Source organism: Medicago sativa, chromosome 6, assembly GCF_051527215.1.
Source record: "Medicago sativa cultivar Bolivia chromosome 6, Bolivia_mono, whole genome shotgun sequence".
In the NCBI taxonomy this organism is placed as follows: Eukaryota; Viridiplantae; Streptophyta; class Magnoliopsida; order Fabales; family Fabaceae; genus Medicago; species Medicago sativa.
The window spans coordinates 3,713,018-3,731,667 of NC_140754.1; the positions used below are offsets into that span (position 1 = coordinate 3,713,018).

Consider the following 18,650-nt stretch of genomic DNA (forward strand, 5'->3'; position numbering starts at 1 on the left):
CACACATATTAATGCATATGTTTTATCTTTACTCCCTCCGTCCCGCAGTAGATGATCTATTTGACAATTTGCATTATTGACTGAACATATTTTTGACCACATTTTTCTAAGCAAAAAAAAAAATCACACTTATTAAGAAAACTAAAACATAGTAGTTTGCAACATAGTTTCTTGTGTTATCCTTGAAATAAGTTTTATAGGAAGATGTAAAAACAATTTTCATTGGTTATTGGTTATTGAGAAAATGAGAGAGAGAGCAAATTGAATGCACTTTGCACTTAATTTTCCTTTGAAAAAGATAATTTTTTGAAACAACATAATTAAATATGATAAAAGTTGGTCTTTTTTGCTTATAATTTGGGACAAAGATAATGAGATTTTTTTGCTTATAATTTGGGACGGAGGGAGTATCATATAAGATGTTGTTGGATTCGTCTCAATGAATATTTTTAAAATATTAAATTTTCATAATTTTTTCTAATAAAGAATTGAAGATATTAAATTTAAAACGTATGCATTGGTATGTGTTACAGAGTCAACTGTGTCACTTAATATGGGACGGAGGGAGTAATACCTTCAATTAGAAAAAGTTAATATTTTAAAATAGGCTTATTTGATTCAATGGTCCCTCAAATAATTTCAAGTTTTCATTTTGGTCCCACAATTAATAAAACGTACCTTTTGGTCCCTCACTTTTTCCTCCGTTTGCCAAAAAATCCCATCCGTCAAAATAATTTGTTTTCCGTTAGTTTAGGCCACGTGGCAAATTCTAAGTGGCTAGTATAAAAGGACAAATTTTTTTTTTGTGGTGAAAGGACAAATGTATTTTTTTTAGGGAAAGGACAATTTTTTTTCAGAAACCCAGAATCAATGTTTCCTCATCTACAACCTGCTTCATCTCTCTCTGGAAAACCCAGAAAAAAAAAACCAAAAAAAATGAGAAGGGTTTATTTCTGAACCCAAATTTGGGATTCTTTCTCGTAACAAACTCAATCCCCAATTTCATCTCTATCATCTTCTTCTCCACGTTAATTTACTCTTTGTTCCATTATTATTACATTCCATCACAACACAGTTTCATCTCCAGTTCCATGGATTCCATGGATTTATTATCCAACAAATCAAATCCCCAATTTCATCTTTATCCCTAATTATCAAACCCAATCGCACCACAACTCCAAATTTATTCCATCGTTTGATTCTGAAAACGCAGCAACATACAAAACCTTCGTCCATTCGTTGCTGGTGGATTTCGTATTGCGATTTTCGGTTTTACGAGCTGCACTTGGACGATTTCGTTTCAAGTGATTCTGGGTCGTTTTGGATTCAGGGGGCGAATTTTATTTTGAATTCAGGCTCATTTTTTTACCATTCAAGTTGAATTTGGGTTCCTTGCTCTTCTATTGGTTGTTTATTTCTGTGCAATTTGAAGAAGAAATGGTTTGTTGTTCAGCGACCAAAAGAATGAGAAGGGCAGAAGCTGTACAAAAAAATAAAAAAAGGGAAGAAGTTTAAAGATCTGTTGGTATGGTTGTTGTTGTTGTTTTATTGTGCTATGAATGAAAAGGGAAGAGGTTGTTCCTCCTCTTTGAAACTCAAATTCGAATTCGAATTTATGTTGTTGTTGTTGCCATTGTTGTTGCTGTACCTCCTCCAAGATTTTCGAATTTCTGGATTTAAGGAATTGAAGGTGTGGTGATAAAGATGGGTTTTAATTTCCCTCCCTTATCAATTCCCCTTTTTAGGTTTCTGTCAATTTATGTTAAGAAATTGTTGATGTTTTATGTTGTTGATAGTTGTTGTTGTGGTTGTTGTTTTTTTTTTAGATTATTTTATGATTTTTTTTAATGAATGTTGTTGAAGATTATGAGGATGATGATGAATAGGAGGAATGAAGAAGATGAAGAAAGGGAAAAGAAAATAAATCGCAGTAAAAAAAAATAATAATTCCTTTCACTACAAAAAAAATGTCCTTTTATACTAGCCACTTAGAATTTGCCACGTGGCTTAAACTAACGGAAAACAATTTTTTTTGACGGATGGGATTTTTTTGGCAAACGGAGGAAAAAGTGAGGGACCAAAAGGTACGTTTTATTAATTATGGGACCAAAATGAAAACTTGAAATTATTTGAGGGACCATTGAATCAAATAAGCCTTTAAAATATTTATCGAGATGAATCCAATAACATCTTATATGATATTATTTATCTTTGTATATTAATAGAAAAATATGATCAAAATATGTTAAGTCAATAATACACATTGTCAAATTTTGTCAAAAAAAAATACATATTGTCAAATATATATCATGAACGGAGGGAGTATCTTTTAACCTTTTATTCTCTCTCAACAAATTATATTTTATTTTAATCATTCACGTATCATTTTCTCTCATAAAAAATACACCAAAGTCATCGGTATCTTCCAAACTCTAACACTAGAGTATTTTACTAGGATTTGTGAGTGTTAAAAGACTTTACTATTTTGAAAAATGTTAACAAATGCCCTAAGGACATTGTTTAAGCATCTAAAAGTAGCAATTTTTGCATTGGAAGTTGTACGATTATGACTTTAAAAAGTGTTTAACTTGTATTTTCAAGACATAGTTTCTTTTTTTGGGTTCCTTAAACAATGCCTTAAGGCACTTGTTAGCAAGACCCTGCTATTTTTTATCTTATCTCAATAGTATTCCCATAAACAATAGTAACACACGCGCTAGTAGAACGTGAACTTGAAATTTGTGAGCAAAGGTCGTTGACAATTTCCAACAGTGACAGTAGCATGCACAGTTGTACACTGACCTGCAGAGCTTTGGGCCCAACCAACAACAAATACTAGCCCATAGTCCCACGAAAATTGCTGTAAACACTTCTAATAAGGCTGAAACGCACTGGAAAAAAACGTAAATGTTTATCGACAGTTAATTGCCGTCGATTAAAATTCATCGACAGTTAATTGTCAATGAGGTTATATTAGTAAATTATTAGTGTTTTTCAGTCAATCACTGTGTGAACAACATTCTTCTAGTCCCACACCACTCATCACATGGTTATAATCAAATTCTATTACCAGTACATTGATAATCATAATGATACCTATAAAAAAAAATGTTAACTAAACCAATGATTATCAATGTTCAAATTATAAATACTACATCCGATAAGATACATTAGTTATTTAATAAATTTTTAAAAAAATTACTTATAAATATGACCGATGAATATGTATTTTGTTGGTAACTGTGTGCATGTCAAATATTTTCTTCATTCCTTCATCTAAAAAATATCATTATTCATTTTCTTTCTTTTTTACCGTATATTTTTCGGATTTGGATCAAGTGTGTTGGACTTTCCGATCAAAATCAAGCAAATTAGATTTTATGTTTAGATTTTATTTATTTTTAAATCTAAAATTCAAGTTTTTAAATTTAGACGTTCGTTCTTAATCAGATAGATGGGAAGTGATCACATCCTCCCCATGCATCACAAACCCGATCCATATTTTTTTCCTAGGGAGTGTTGATGAGTTAATGTTCAATTTAATTAATATACATTGAGATTGAAGACATTATCATTTCATTGATGAGAGTACTAGACTCTTGGATTCTTTTCTTTTTTTTAAATGAAATTTGTCACTACTCTTATGGAAGTTAGTACTAGCTAGAGCTGGAAATGAGTCGAGTCGAACCGAACCTGTCTGAGCTCGACTCGACTCGATAAGAATTTGCTCGGCTCGAAACTCGACTCGAGTTCGACACGAACTCTTTTTTCAGCTCGAGTTCGACTCGATTAAAGTTCACGAACAGTTCGGTTCGGCTCGTTAGGTTCAACTCGTTGCTCGAGTAATATAATTCAAAAGTTTTTTTTGTTTTTGTCAAAAATTTATATTTTGACCTTTTAATTTATTTAAAAAAGTATACAAAGATTGAACTAAAAAAAAACTATAGACCATGTTTGTCTTAAGACTACTACTAAAGAAAAAGTAGTAGTACTTTAAAATCAAAACAACTGTAGCGCAAGCTATTTAGATGAACAAATGCACTTCTCTTTTGTAACTACTCTTCCACTATGCTGTTATTAAACTCCCCGATGTGGGACAAAGTTTAGCACATATGTCTAGTTAAAATCTTACACAAATGTGTTATTTGCTTCTTGTTGTTTCTTTCACTCTTTTTTTGGGGTGATATTCTCTCTCTTTTATTAAATTGTTAATTAAATTAGAAATAACTCCTCCTCCTCTCTTTGATAAAAAAGAAAGAAAGAAATAATTCCTCTCAAAACAAGTACATAAATATCATAGGAAGTTTGTAATAAATTACATGTGTTGTATTTTAATATTAAAGCTTGTATTTTATTATTTTTTACTAAATTTATATATATATATATATATATATATATATATATATATATTATCGAGCCAACTCATGAACCAACCGAGTCGAACTATATAAAGCTCAAGTTCAGCTCATTTATTTAACGAACTTAATTTTCAGCTCAAGTTCAGCTTGTTTGGTTCATGAACCATGTTCAACGAGTTAATTGTCGAATCGAGTTCCGAACTATTGTCGAGTTGGTTCGGTTCATTGTCAGCCCTAGTACTAGCATGCAATCAATAGATTCTAGTACCTAACCAGTAACCAACTCATCACAAATTAGAGTTAAGCTACAAGAACAAAAGATGCCACCACCTCAATGTACAAGTTCAACCAAAACATAAAGGGCATTTACTTATTATAATTATAAGGGTGATGTTAACTTGTGCCCTAAGGACACATGTTAAGGAACCTAAAATGAGCAACTTTGCATTGAAAAACATGATAATTTAACTTTTAAGAAGTTGACTGCACAACTTTTAATATGTATATTTCTATAATAAGTTCCTTAACATGTGCCCTTGAGGGCACAAGTTAACATTTGCCTAATTATAATCAATAAAGATTCCCTCTCCTCCGAATTGATCCAATTTGCTTATGTGTTAGTTTTATTTTTTATGTATCTTTTCCCCTTTATGTTTTAGTTAATACCTTTCTTCATTAAATAATATACTTTTCTTTAATAACGGACTAAAGGTGAATAAAACAACGGAAATGTTAATCGGTGTCCTTGGAGCACTGATTAAGTATACTAAAAAAAAGTTATATAATAGTTATTGCATTGAAAATTGTGTAATTAATTCATAAAAAATAAAAAAAAAATCATTTTTTAGTAATAACTCCATTTTTTGGTATCTTAACCGGTGCTCGGGGACACCAATTTTATGTTATAGTTAATACACATGACTATAATGAATTATAGTTAACATTTTATGTTTTATGTTATGGCTAAAATGTGAGTAACGCATGACTACATAACAACTACATTGTGTGTTATTGGTTGATATCAATGGTATATCAAATCATTAATCTAGAAAACTCAACAGCTTGGTGTTTGATTGCAAGTTAAGTAATCTTAAAAGAGCAAATCATGATCATTTTCTTTTTGAACACCCCTCCCCAAAGTCAATTTTGGGACTAATTACTTGTGATTATGACTAAGATTAAAGAAAGTTTGTCTTTAATTTCAACATGGACAGATGGGAGGATTAAAAAGTGGCCCCATAAAAAAGCATCTACAACCAATTTTTTGAATCAAAATTCATCAAAAAGATAGATATATTCTTCTATTACACCAACTTTGGTGGACCTCCCGATCACTGCCCAACTGTCCAAAAAAATAAAAAATATTATTCAACATAAAAAAAGTTTGTATTCACACACTCCTAGAAAGTATGTGGAATGATAAGGAAATATCAAACAAAACCAAAAGCCTTATAAAGCAAATGCAATTGTCACACAACATGATCTAGTAGACAACTAGACATATTGATGGGAAGATAACATTGACATAGAAAGAGACAAGTCTGGTTTTGAAACAGTTTAGGCTCTAAAACAAATTGAATCAACTACCTTAGATCTCTCCATTGTAATCATTATGAGTAATATGTGCAATTGGTTGTACTAGGAAGTTGATGTTTGCACCATGGTTATCAAATCCAGACTATTGTATGTTTGGTTCTGTTTGAACAAGAATTGATTTTGTAAAATTGATCTTAGATAAAAGTGGGTTGAATGTAAAATGATTTATGTTTGGATGGATTTACGTATAAGAGGATTTAACAAGGGCTAAAATCAATTGCAGAAGCCAAATTCTAGCTTCATGTAGAATCAATTCTACAAACAAAATCAATTATCTTTTATATCATCCAAACATGATAAAAACAATTCTACAACTTCTAGAATCACTTTTGATCCTCCAAAATCGAAACCAAACATATGCTAAGAACCGAAAGAACTATTTTTTCACTGCGATTCAAATCTTATCATCATGAATTATAATATACATTACTAATAAAAATATGATAAACAAGTGACATAGCAAAATTATAAGCTAATATATTATATACAAACCACACTAATATAAGATTCTCTCCAATGTCAATTTGGGTGGACTAATTTAGTTTCTTAAAAAAAAAAAATATATAAGATCAAAGTCGTAAATCAAATGACAAAAAGAAAAGTCCCTAACATCCCGTGAGCATAGCTCAGTTGACAAGGACAATGCATTGTTATATACAGGGTCCGGGGTTCGAACCCCGGACACCTCAATTATTCACCTTATAAGGATTCACCTTATAAGGGGAATTCTAGCCACTAGGCTACTTGACCAATTTGCATTCACCAAATCCAATTTACAATCAGGATTCAACATAAGCATGCTTTTCACTGTGCATAACCATATAAGATCAGATTACTTGACCAATTTGCATTCACCAAATCCAATTTACAATCAGGATTCAACATAAGCATGATTTTCACTGTGCATAACCATATAAGATCAGATTAACATTTACAATCACCAAATCCAATTTCATCATACAATGAAGTCAGAAGATCTTTTTGAACAAAGAAAGAAACTGTATTTCATATATTTTCTCTCTAATAATACATCAAAATATTATGCCACAATCTCAAAATTAGCAAACCAAATTCTTTTGGAACTCTAATGCAAAGTGAAGCAGCTTCAATCAATGGATTGAAATGAATAATCAAGTGAATGAAGAAACAAAGTTAAATATAGATACCTTTCAATATTTCATACACCGTCTGTTTCCCTCATCCCATGATTCTGCAAATCTTTGTTAAGATATGATGGCAATGCCATTCCATTATGAGCTTCTAAAGAACTAGAAGAAAATTTTCCCTTTCTTGGCCATAACCAAATTTTGGAAATAGAAAAACTTTCACCTTTACTAACATTACTAATCTTCTTTCCTTCCAAATCACTCTCAACACAAAGATTCCCACCATTTTCAATTCCTTTGATAACCCTTGTATCATGATGAATTCTACTCTCATGGTTTAAGGCCACCCTTAACTCTGAATTTCCAACCACATATTGATAAGATCCCATTGAATAACATCTTCTTGCATCCAAATTACTACTACTTGTTTCACCTACTTCTTCATTCTCTCTACCGACTTCAACATTCGTCTTCTTGAATTTCCCGAGTCGAACCGGCAAAACCCCTTTATCAACAACTTCCTCAACAACAATTTCTTTTTGTCTAGTACCAAATCCATTCTCTCCATTACAAGGACAACCATCATCTTCCCTAAGATCATCGAAATCGAATATCGGATTTTCAATAGAAAATCCATTAGTTTGAAGTGTTCCTCTACAAAGAGGACAAGTAGAGTTTGAAAGTAGCCAAGTATCTATACAACTTATATGAAAAGCATGGCTACACATAGGTAACAATCTCAGCTTATCTTTCTCAGTAAACTCACACAAACAAACAGCACAATCAAAAGGCTCATTCAAACCAACAATCTCCTTGAATTGAAAAACAGGTAGTGCATCAATAAAAGCTTGATCTAAACCAGAATCATGAAGATGAAAAAGCTGTTGTAGCTGTCTTTGAAGTGCATCAGAAGTTGAAATTTCATTATGATGTTGTTGTCTATTAGAAGAACTTGATGAAGATGGATGCTTTATAAGAAATCTAACAAGCAAATGAAGTAAACCAGATATGAAAAACAAAACAGCAAGAACCACTATGATGAAAAGAACAGCTGGACTAATCTTAGTACTAGAAGATGAAGATGGTGCTGTTCCGGATGCTGTTGATGTTGTTGAAGAACTTGATGAAGATTGTGATGATGGTGGTGGAAAATTCATAAAGTAACCATCTTTTTGATAAATTTGATGATGATTAATCAAAGACATTCTTAAATGAGTATGTTCAAATAACAACTTAGGATACATAGTTTCTGACATCTAAATCTAGTAACATATCATAAACACAATATTCTCTTCCAACCAAACAAGATCCTAGTCACATCTTACAACAATAACAACAACAACAAAAGTACATACAAAAAAAAAAAACCTAATCTTAAATTTTCAGACCAATAAAAAACAAAGTACAGTACTATGATGTTTGATGTTTCACTCTCTTACACATCTATTGGCTCAAAACCCACTTCAAAAAAATATATAAAAATCAAATTTTTATCTTTTTTTCAATAATGGGTTTTTGGTAAAATAATAAGAACTTAACTCACCTAAATGGAACACTGTTTAAGGTGTGTTTTTTGCATGTTCTTGTTAAAGTTTTGAAACTGAGTTTAAAGTATGAAGGAACAAGAAGTGAAAGAAAAAAGTGAAGAGTGAAACTGTAATGTGTTGGAAGTGTGTGATGGATCCAAAAGCAAAGTGGACAAAATTTGTTGGGTTTGTTGTGGTAAGAAGGAAAGAATCCAAAAACTGTGAAAGTGGGAAGGAAGCAGTTCCCAAAGTGAGAGAGAGGTAAGGGATGACAAAAAGAAACATAAATACTAGTTTCAATCTCACTCGCAATAAAGGAGCGTGGCATCTTTGCATGTGTTTGGTTTTATGCCACATAAATTGATTTTATTTTGGGTTAACAGTGTTTTACTTCTGTAATATAAGTCATTTTCAGTTTTACCCTCAGTAAAATATTTTTTTTTTGGATTTCATCCTTGTAATTTGAAGATTTTTAATTTTGGACCTTCATGAATTTTGACTGTACAAAATCGAAGACATGGCATGGGGTTAACCGAAATTTGCTCAATTTAACAGGGGGTAAACCGAAATTTACTCAAATTATAAGGGGGTAAACCTAAATTTGCTCAAATTACAGGGGATGAAATTTTTCATGAAGGTCCAAAACCAAAAAATCTTCAAATTACAAGGATGAAATTCAAAAAAAAATATTTTACAGGGGAAAACCGGAAATGACGCATATTACAGGGGGTAAAACACTATTAACCCTTTTTTTTTTCAAGAGGCAAATTAATTTTAAAGATCGAGCAACTTAAATGGTTAATGAATTTTTTTTAGATAGATTAAATGACAAAAATTATTATAAACACATACACATTAGTAGAGATGAGGGAGTTCGAACTTCGATCATTGTATTAAGTCTAACAATTTTGATATTTTTGTCGGTTGAGTTAAGACTAATGGACTGTTAATATAAACAGAATATATCAGCTTTTAATGACTTATTTGTCTCTTATAAAAAGGATAAGAAAAGGTTGTTATCTTTCCGATGAACTCAAGATTATAATTGACTAATTTTCCTGAAAATTAGTGGGTTAAAACAAAAACAAAATTAATCTTTTATATATAAGATTGATTTTGAAATGTTTGAATTTTTTTGATATAATTAACTTTTTCTTACAATTGATTCTAATTTGAAATTAGAATCTATAGCTTCAGACTTTATAATTGTTTTTTTTTTCTTAATTTTTTTTAGGGATTAAATTTATTATTCACTCTACTTTTACGTGAATTTATTTAAATATAAATTATTTGCCATTTAACTCACTAAAAGGTTCAAATTCCAACTTTAAATCAAAATTAATTTTATAAACAAATCATTTATAATCGAAAACATCAAATACATTAAAATCACTCATGTGCGTTAAAAAATAACGTTAAAATCACTCATGTTCTTCTTTATTTTTATTTTTTTGTTACAACTCATGTTCTTCTTTAGATAATATTATTTTCAACCCAAAATTTAAAAGTTCACTTTTCAATGAACTCAAAATCATATTTGAGTGTACACTTTTTTTTGGTGATAGCTAGAACTTATTATTTCGTGAATAGAAAAGGTTAATAAAATCAATTGTGAGTATACCTTTCTTGGTCTTTTGGCTAAAATCAAATGTAATATCTATTTTTATCAGTTTAATATATGATATGTGATCAAATGAATCGCACATATTAAATTACTTTTTTGAGGGAGATAAGCCACCTCAGTAGCTTGCTGCTGGGTTTCTATGTGTCGTTCATGCGTTACACTATTGCATGAGTCTAGCTAACCCAAAAAATAAAATCAACTGTGAGTGGAAAATTATTATAAACAATTCTATATAAAAAAAAAACTAAAATAAAATAGACACTCGTCTCTATATATATTTTTCCTCACCACAAAAAAAAATATTTTTTTCTTGAACTTCTCTACAATAAACTATTGAATTCATTTTGTGGAAGTTAAGAGTCTATAATAGACAATTAACTCTCACAAGTATAAATTCAAAATTTGCACTGCTCCAATTGAATGTGTGCAGTTTTTTTTTTTTTTTCCTAATTACTTTTCACCACAAAAATAACCTCAACGAGGTTAATAAATGAATGAATAAAAGGTTTACAGATAGGAGTACTTTATTTTTTGACAGCTTACTTAGGGGTACTTATTTATACTCTTTTCAGCAGTAGGTTACACGTTATGTCGCTGTAAACCCGAATTGAGGGATTGTGGCATGTCAATTATTGATGCCATCCTTATTAACTTATTAGTCAAAAAAAGAGGGGGAAAACAAAAGAAAAAGGGGATACCTTCTTGTAAGTTTGGTAGAATTAGGAAGTATGTAAGTAAGTACTATGCTTTTCTCTAACCATATGGGTTACTTAAAATCAAAATCTCTGTTGGATTTATTGAATACTTCTATTTAGGATGTTACCTACAAGAATAAGTTATTTATATGAATTACTAGTACTTTATATGTACTAAAGCATCAAAATCCTTACAAATTAAAAATCCTTCATTCAATCATATTTGTTTGGGCAAATTACACCAACCTCCCTTGAGGTTTAGTTAAATAACACAAACACCCCCTCTAGTTTTAAATTAAACAAAAACCTCCCTTATTTTATTATCAAATTGACAAACATCACCCTTCCATTTTAACACCGTTTAATCACTGTTAACTCTGTAGCTTTCCTTCTTCCGGGACTCTTCACCTTGAACTTTTTATCCATGCTGCACTTTAAATTCTGTTTTTTTTTTTTTTACAAATTCTGTTTTCTTCTATTCTTCCTGGTACTGTATCAAGTTCATTCCAACATGGATTTTAATTTGAAGTTTATTATCTCAATTTTATAAATTCACAGTTCAACCAATTAAAAAGATGAATCTATAAATAAATTTTGAAAGAAAACTTGACTCAGAAAATATAACTAAGCACATGACAACAAATATAAATCGATCGATGGTGATTTATTCAACTGATTAATTTATTTTGTTCTGACAAATCGATTTATGAATCTATCATTTAAAAATACTATCTTTCTTATTTCATGTTGCAATGCTATCATTTTTACTAATATGAAGGATTTTGCTTCGATTACTTACAAGGAATTTGAGAATGGGTTTCAATTTTAGAGGTGGCGAGGAAGGAAGCTAGAAAGTTTGGTAACGGTGACTAACAAAGTAAATATGAGGGGAGGTAAATGTTTTTAACAAACTAGAGGGGGTGTGAGTGTCATTTAATAAAACCTCAAGGGAGGTAGATGTAATTTTCTCTATTTGTTTTACAACTAATTTTTTATTTTTATCATATCTAACTTAAAATCCTTACAAATTGTGGTTTTTGATTGAATATATAAAATATAAAATATTGACACAAATAAAGCATCAAAAGTATTATCTATTTAGATTGGTGCTTTCTTATCTTAATTCTTAGGAATTAGGTTAGTGGAAGACTTTTAAACACATCTAGTGCAAATTTTCTTTTTTGGGCCAAACTAGTACTACAAATTTAGATGTTACATTATTGTCATTATTAAATAGAAGGAACATGCTTAATTAAAGGTTTTGGGTAGCATGGTCCACCAAACAGTCTTTTTAATCCTGTCCTCTAAGTCGTTTTTACAAAAGCTAATTTCTTTAAGCAAGATCTAACCACCATTGAGGTCATTGTCTAAAATATTAAGTTTGTCATTTTAGTATGCTAGACATTAAATTTCTTCTCATTCAATAATTGCAAGATAGTTGCTTTTTCATTAAATCATGCATAAATATAGTTCATTTTAGTATGCTAGATATTTAATTTCTTCTTATTCAATAATTGCAAGATATTTGCTTTTTTCATTAAATCATGCATAAATATAGTTATTGCTTTTCGCACTATGCAAGTATGCATTTGTTTGGTGGAGATATATAGAAAGAAATTAGGATACATAGGATTGCCTAGAAAAATTACAATTGTTCCTGTTTATATTTACTTCTCAATTTAAACATTTAGATGTCATTAATGATAAATTTTGAATGCTTAAAGAGCATAAATCAAATTCACTTCAAGTTGCCATAAAAAAAAAAAAGCGTAAAAAACGTGATCCATTGACTCCTTTTTTTTTCCTTGCTTGATGATGGAAAGTTTAGGGACGCTGTGCGTAAAACTTCTTCCTCCTTGTATTTTGAATGCATCTACATGTAGGGGTTTGAAAACAAATTGGGATAGTTTAGCGCCGTCAAAGTTTCAAACTTTTGGTTGATAACTTATTCTTGAGAGGTTACCTACCCACGACAATCTAGCCAAAAGAGGTATTTTGAGTGGTAGTTCGGAGGTTGATTTGATTGTGTTTGGTGCCCAGGTTGTAGAGAGCAGAGCCGTCTTAACATATTCGTAGGCCCGGTTATAATCTTTTGAAGGATGTAAAAAAAATTAAGTTTTGGGCCCAAAAAAAAATTAAATAAGGCACTAAAAAAAATGATTATTAAAAGATGTTCCCACTGGGACTTGAATTCATGACCAAGCACTTGAAAACAAGCAGCCACGCCACTGAGACAGCATGATCAGTTTGAAAAAGTTTCGCTGTTAACATATATAACAATTAATTTAACGGCTTACAAATTAAAAAAAATTGTTTTGGGCCCCAAAAAAATCAAGGCCCGGTGTCATAGCCCAGCCTCGACGGGCTATGGGCCGGCCCTGATAGAGAGGCGGAGGATGATTTATTTTGTTGGTAGCTCGGAGGCGGTTTATTGTTAGAAAGTGATCATGTATATATTATGAATGGTTTTCAAAATCTCTGCCCTAATATGTAGGTATTCGTTAAGTTGAAGATGCTAAATAATAAATTATTGTGGCAGTGAAGTTGTCATTTTCATTATTGTTATACAACAAATTTTTTTCCATTCTACTAGCTTCTTGTATATCTTACGAGATTTTCAATTATTTAATTCGAAAAGCATAAAACATGTTAAAAAATCCTTCATTTTTGAGTTTTAAAATCCAAAAATTGGAAGTGTGAGAATGTGAAAGGGCGAGAAAAGAAATTCTCTTCTTATATTGATATGGACGCAATTTTCCATGTAAATGGTAATAACAAAATAACACTATTAATTTACAAAAACATTGAGATATTTTGTCAACACCATCTCATCAGAAATTATAATAAAACAATCACATGACTAAAAATAATATAATAAGCAAGTCTTTTGAGTATACCTTAATTTAAGACAACCAGCTTTTAACTTTCATTTTGGTTTTTGATTAAAAAATGGTCAACTCAAAAACTCATCATCATCATGAATAACATGTAACATATATTCTGAATTTCAACAAGGTTTGCCATTGTTGTGTAAGGATAGAACTTAGAATACATAGAAAGATGACAAGAAGATGGTCCTTTTACATGGATTTTCTACCAATTGTGGTGATTGCAAGCAATGAATTCAGTGATGTGGCTTTAGTCATTTTATACAAAGCAGCCACACTTCAAGGGATGAACAACTATGTCTTTGTTGCCTATGCTTATGCCGTTGGTACTTCTATTCTCCTTCCTATCACTTTTTTCAACCGAAGGTAGGTTAGACAAAATCACACGATAAACGAATGAAATTTTGGTAAAATCAAAATAACGACATCATCATAATTTTGTTAAACTCATGTTGATTTTTAAGAGGAACAAACCTTAAGAGGGAAGGAATCGAACCTGACCTTAAGAGGAACAAACTCCAAGATCCCAAGCCAACCACTAGGCCAACCCCAAATGGGTTCATAAATTTGTTACTTGTTATTATATTTGGTCATTATTTTATAGTTCTAATATAATTGTTTGTGTTTCATGTTATGCAGATCTTCATGTCAAATTATGGGGTACACTGCTATTAGTTACAGTTCTCCAACACTTTCTGCGTCAATTAGTAATCTCGTACCAGCTTTCACTTTCATCTTGGCAGTCACTTTCAGGTTTGCAATTTTTATTTGAATTTTTCATATAACTAAGTTATTTATACCACCTAAAAAAAACTAAGTTATTTAATTTTTATTGCTCAAGGAATTTTGTGTATATGATAGCTAAAATATCTGAGAATAATATAATTAAAATTTGGTCCAAAAGTCTTAGCTCAACAGACAAAATGTTGAAATTGTTAGGTCGAACGTAATGATCGGAATTTGAGTCCCAACCCTCCACTACCGCCTATCTAAAAGAAAAAAATTAAAATTTAAACCGATAGTATAAACATATTATAACAAAATTTAGGTTTAAACACATTTTTGGTATTCTATTTTTATTGATTCACAATTTTAACATTTTAGAAATTTCCGCACTACTAAATTTAAGGTTTATTTTTGTTGATGTGTTAAGTTGAACGATGAGTTGACAAATTATTGTGTGACGTGACATTATATGAGTGGATTAAATCTTATTATTTTATTTTCATGTCAATAAAATATTGCTTGAAAAATAAAACTTTAATTGCAAAATTTTAAAAATAGAAAAGAAATCCCAAGAATTATACATTGTCACATAACTAAATGAAGAGACTAAAATCGTAAACCAAAGAGATCAAGCATAGCCTAAATTACATTTAACATACTTTCTCTAACAAGAAGGAAAGTTTTAAACTACACGCATACTTTACATTAAACTTAGTCTATTGTTCTCTTATTTGTTTTCCTATTATTATTGCAATTAAGGATGGAAAAGTTATCTGCAAAGAGTAGAAGTAGTAATGCTAAGATAATGGGAAGCACAATATCAATAGCTGGTGCTTTTGTGTTGACTTTTTACAAAGGACCATCCATCATGAATTCCTCATCAATTCATCAACCAATTTTTCTCAAGTCAGAGGATTCAAATTGGGCTTTTGCTGGCATTCTTCTAACAATCGTGTATTTGCTATTTTCACTTTGGTACATTTTAATGGTAGGATTTGTGGAATATTTTGTTCATATTATTAAAGTTTTAAACACCAAATTACACCAAGTGTGGAACATGGATTCCGAAAAGTAAATAAAGTTTGATCAAGAATTGTTCTACTTAAAAATTGAATTCGGGTTCTTTCAAACAATTCGTCATTTGGTGAAATTTATTTACCACTTAAGTCAGATCACTTAGTTCCTAACTTACTTATCAATTAGAATATGTTTGCTTATCCGAGTTCTTGCTCGAAATAACCTGTTGAATATTGAGATGTTTTCATCTTAATTACGCAAAAATGTTATGGAGGAGTATGTGCCTTCACATACCTTAGGCTTACTTATATTCAAGTTTTTTTTTTTTTTTTTTAAGTATATTTATGTACATTCTCTAAAATTTTGTGGTTTATTTTCTAGGTTCATGATTCTTGTCTATTGTTTGTGACTTGGTTCATCACATGTGGTGGTAGTATGAGAGATATTATTGGTGGTCATTATATAGGGTTATGATGATCAATATTTTGCAACATGAATATAGTTTTATGCAAAATAAGAGATATTATACTTCAAAACACGAAGACGGGACATAACACTGACACATACACACTTTTGAGAAAACAAAAGTTTTGAATACAATCACATGTATTGACGTCTTCAATTTGAATTTACTAGAATATCTCAATAACAAATAGTATGTTGAAATGAGAAAGTATTATGCAAGCTACTTGTTTTATCAGAGAATCGAAATCCTTTACAAGTAAATATTTCTTAATTTCTTTTTATTTAGTTCCTAATCCTATATTTATTTCACAGGTACATATCTTGAAAGAGTTCCCAGATGAAGTAACTTTAGTCTTGTTATACACCATAACTGCTACCATCATATCAACGGTTGTAGCTTTGTTATCAGTTCCAAATGCAAGTGCTTGGAAACTAGGGCTAAATCTCTCACTCATCTCTATAGTTTCTTCTGTAAGATACACTTGAAAGTACATCTCTATGCACTTTGACCAAATAAATTTACAGCTCTTAATTTGACACATTGATTTTTCTAGGGGATTTTTGGAAAATTAATAAGCAGTATGGTTTATGCATGGTCACTGCACTTAAAGGGAGCTGTGTATGTAACATCATTCCAGCCACTAGAAATTGTATTTTCTGTTGCCTTGGCTGTTATATTCCTTGGTGATACTCTTCATGTTGGAAGGTATGGTTTATTAATTTTAGGTTAATCAAGTAATCGATCCTTAATATTTAGATTTCGTTTTTAGTCTCTAAAAAATTTGCACCTTTTTTAGTCTGTGTAAAATTTTCCGTCATAATTTTTAGTCCCTGTGAAAATCTCGATCATCATTTTTAGTCCTTGTAAAAAATTTCCGTCAACATTTTCGATCCCTAAAATGTTAAAAGAAAATGTTATACGGACTAATTAAAAAGTACGATTTTTTTTGTAGGGACCATTTTTACCTAATTAAGCCTTCAATTTTTAATTGGATTCTTGGCATTGTTCTTGCTAATTTTTATTTTTCCAACTTAATGATATGGTTGTTGACAATCATTAACTTGTGTATTTCTTTCTACATTCTACAGTATAATTGGAGCCATAATCATCTCAATAGGTCTTTATGCTGTAATGTGGGGTAAATCAAGAGAAGAGATAGAGGAAGATGTTGGTAGCTTAGAGTCATCATCTACTGATAATGCACCTCTATTGCAAAGCTGTAGAATTGAAACCTTTGAAAACAAAACAAATGGAAATGTTTAAAAACAAGGTTATCTAATCTAATGAATTGTAATGTAAGATAGACGCGCAGTAAAAATATGACATTTTGAGTAAAACCAAGTGATACATGTAAAATTGATATATTATATTCGAACCTCCAAATAATTTAAGATTTAAGTCCACTAAAATGTTTTTTTATTTGAAAAATTTAAGTCATAAATCAAAAATACAAAATAAATAAAAATAAAATAGGTATGGCTGCACAAAATTCAAGTGAAACTAGTGATTCATTAGAGTTTATCGAGATTCATGCTAAGATTCATGTAAAGGCCATTTTAACATATTTTGTGGCCTGATGTGAAATCTAAATTGAAGTTATTTATAACATTTGTAGTAAAATAATGATACTTATATTTCGGAATTCTCAAGATCCAAAATTATTATTTAAATATTGTAATCATTTATACAACAAAATAGGCAAGTTTAAGGAAACACACTTCGGACATTTGGGAATTCGGGAAGAAAAAAAATCTGGAATTCCTCTAGAAGAGAGATCACTAATGGATTGATAGATGTTGCTGCAATTTACCAATCAATGAATGATTTGAAAAAAAGGATTGAAGTTACTCAAAAAAAACATTGAAAATATTTTTGGTGGTGTCTGAAATTTGAACCTCAAACCTTGATATATTATATATACATTATCCCTACCAACTGAGTTAAGCTCACGGGGGATAAAACATTGAAAATATATAACAATGTTTCTAGTCAACAAAGTACTATTGGACAAAAAGATAAATTTCGTCAACTATGTTCCAAGATTTTATCTTTTTGGTAATGTCATGTTTTTTTTCCTCTTTTCCTTGCATTCCACAAACCTGGAAGGCCATCATTAGCACCTCGAAATTCAGAAGAATCTCCGCTTATTTCCTTTTTTCATGGTTTTCTATGTAGTTTGATAAAGATTTTGATTGATTTAACTTTTAGTTAAGCTAAATAGGGTTTTCAAAGAAATTTTTGATGAATTTCTAGTGTAGTGATGTTGATGAATTTATGGGTTTTCTATTAAGTTTGATGAGTATGTGTTGAAGATCATGGAGAAGAGGAAAGGAAGGAAGAAGATGAAGTTTTCTATGAATTTTTGGGTTTGGTCCCTTTGCGAATTTTGTTTTTTGATTTTTGTCCCACTAACATTGTGACTCAGTATATGGAACGACACGTCAGTGTTGTCTGCCACATCACACGAGAATGGTCCTGCCTCTTTAAAATCGAATAAAACCGTCTCTAAACTATCATGTTTTTTGTAGTTTTAGTCCTACCTCCTATTTTCCCTCCAAACACGCTGATGTGTCAACAAATTCAATTTTTAAAAAACAAAAATAACAATTACAATATTAATTAATCTTGTCAAAAAAAATTACAATATT

General features: G+C 30.5%; 1 protein-coding gene, 1 non-coding gene and 1 pseudogene across 4 annotated transcripts; 2 read left to right on the top strand and 1 right to left on the bottom strand.

Annotated features, from left to right (window-relative positions):
• Positions 1-5,443: 5,443 nt before the first annotated feature.
• LOC146912119 (RING-H2 finger protein ATL46 pseudogene) lies at positions 5,444-8,843 on the bottom strand (annotated as a pseudogene). 2 transcript variants are annotated; one of them, XR_015015699.1, is made up of 2 exons: positions 7,121-8,843; positions 5,444-5,700 (listed from the first exon to the last, which is right to left on the bottom strand). The product of XR_015015699.1 is annotated as an RING-H2 finger protein ATL46 pseudogene, transcript variant X1 (transcript). The 2 variants fall into 2 exon arrangements; XR_015015700.1 differs by lacking the exon at positions 5,444-5,700 and adding an exon at positions 6,756-6,853.
• A 1,360-nt stretch (positions 8,844-10,203) lies between these two features.
• LOC146912120 (U2 spliceosomal RNA) lies at positions 10,204-10,397 on the top strand. The gene has a single exon (XR_015016997.1). It is a non-coding gene; the product is annotated as a U2 spliceosomal RNA (small nuclear RNA).
• A 3,433-nt stretch (positions 10,398-13,830) lies between these two features.
• On the top strand, positions 13,831-17,411 carry LOC146912121 (WAT1-related protein At4g15540-like). The gene is made up of 7 exons (XM_085720691.1): positions 13,831-14,159; positions 14,258-14,350; positions 14,433-14,546; positions 15,279-15,507; positions 16,314-16,472; positions 16,556-16,707; positions 17,091-17,411. The coding sequence occupies exons 1-7, from the start codon at positions 13,966-13,968 to the stop codon at positions 17,263-17,265; spliced, it is 1,116 nt and encodes a 371-aa protein (XP_085576817.1). The 5' UTR covers positions 13,831-13,965; the 3' UTR covers positions 17,266-17,411.
• Positions 17,412-18,650: the final 1,239 nt, after the last annotated feature.

Excerpts from the sequence above, each read along its gene's own strand:
- LOC146912121 (XM_085720691.1), top strand. The coding sequence starts at position 13,966 with ATGACAAGAAGATGGTCCTTTTACATGGATTTTCTACCAATTGTGGTG. Across the intron at positions 15,508-16,313 it reads CACTTTGGTACATTTTAATG|GTACATATCTTGAAAGAGTT; the intron begins GTAGGATTTGTG and ends TTTATTTCACAG. Across the intron at positions 16,473-16,555 it reads TCATCTCTATAGTTTCTTCT|GGGATTTTTGGAAAATTAAT; the intron begins GTAAGATACACT and ends TGATTTTTCTAG.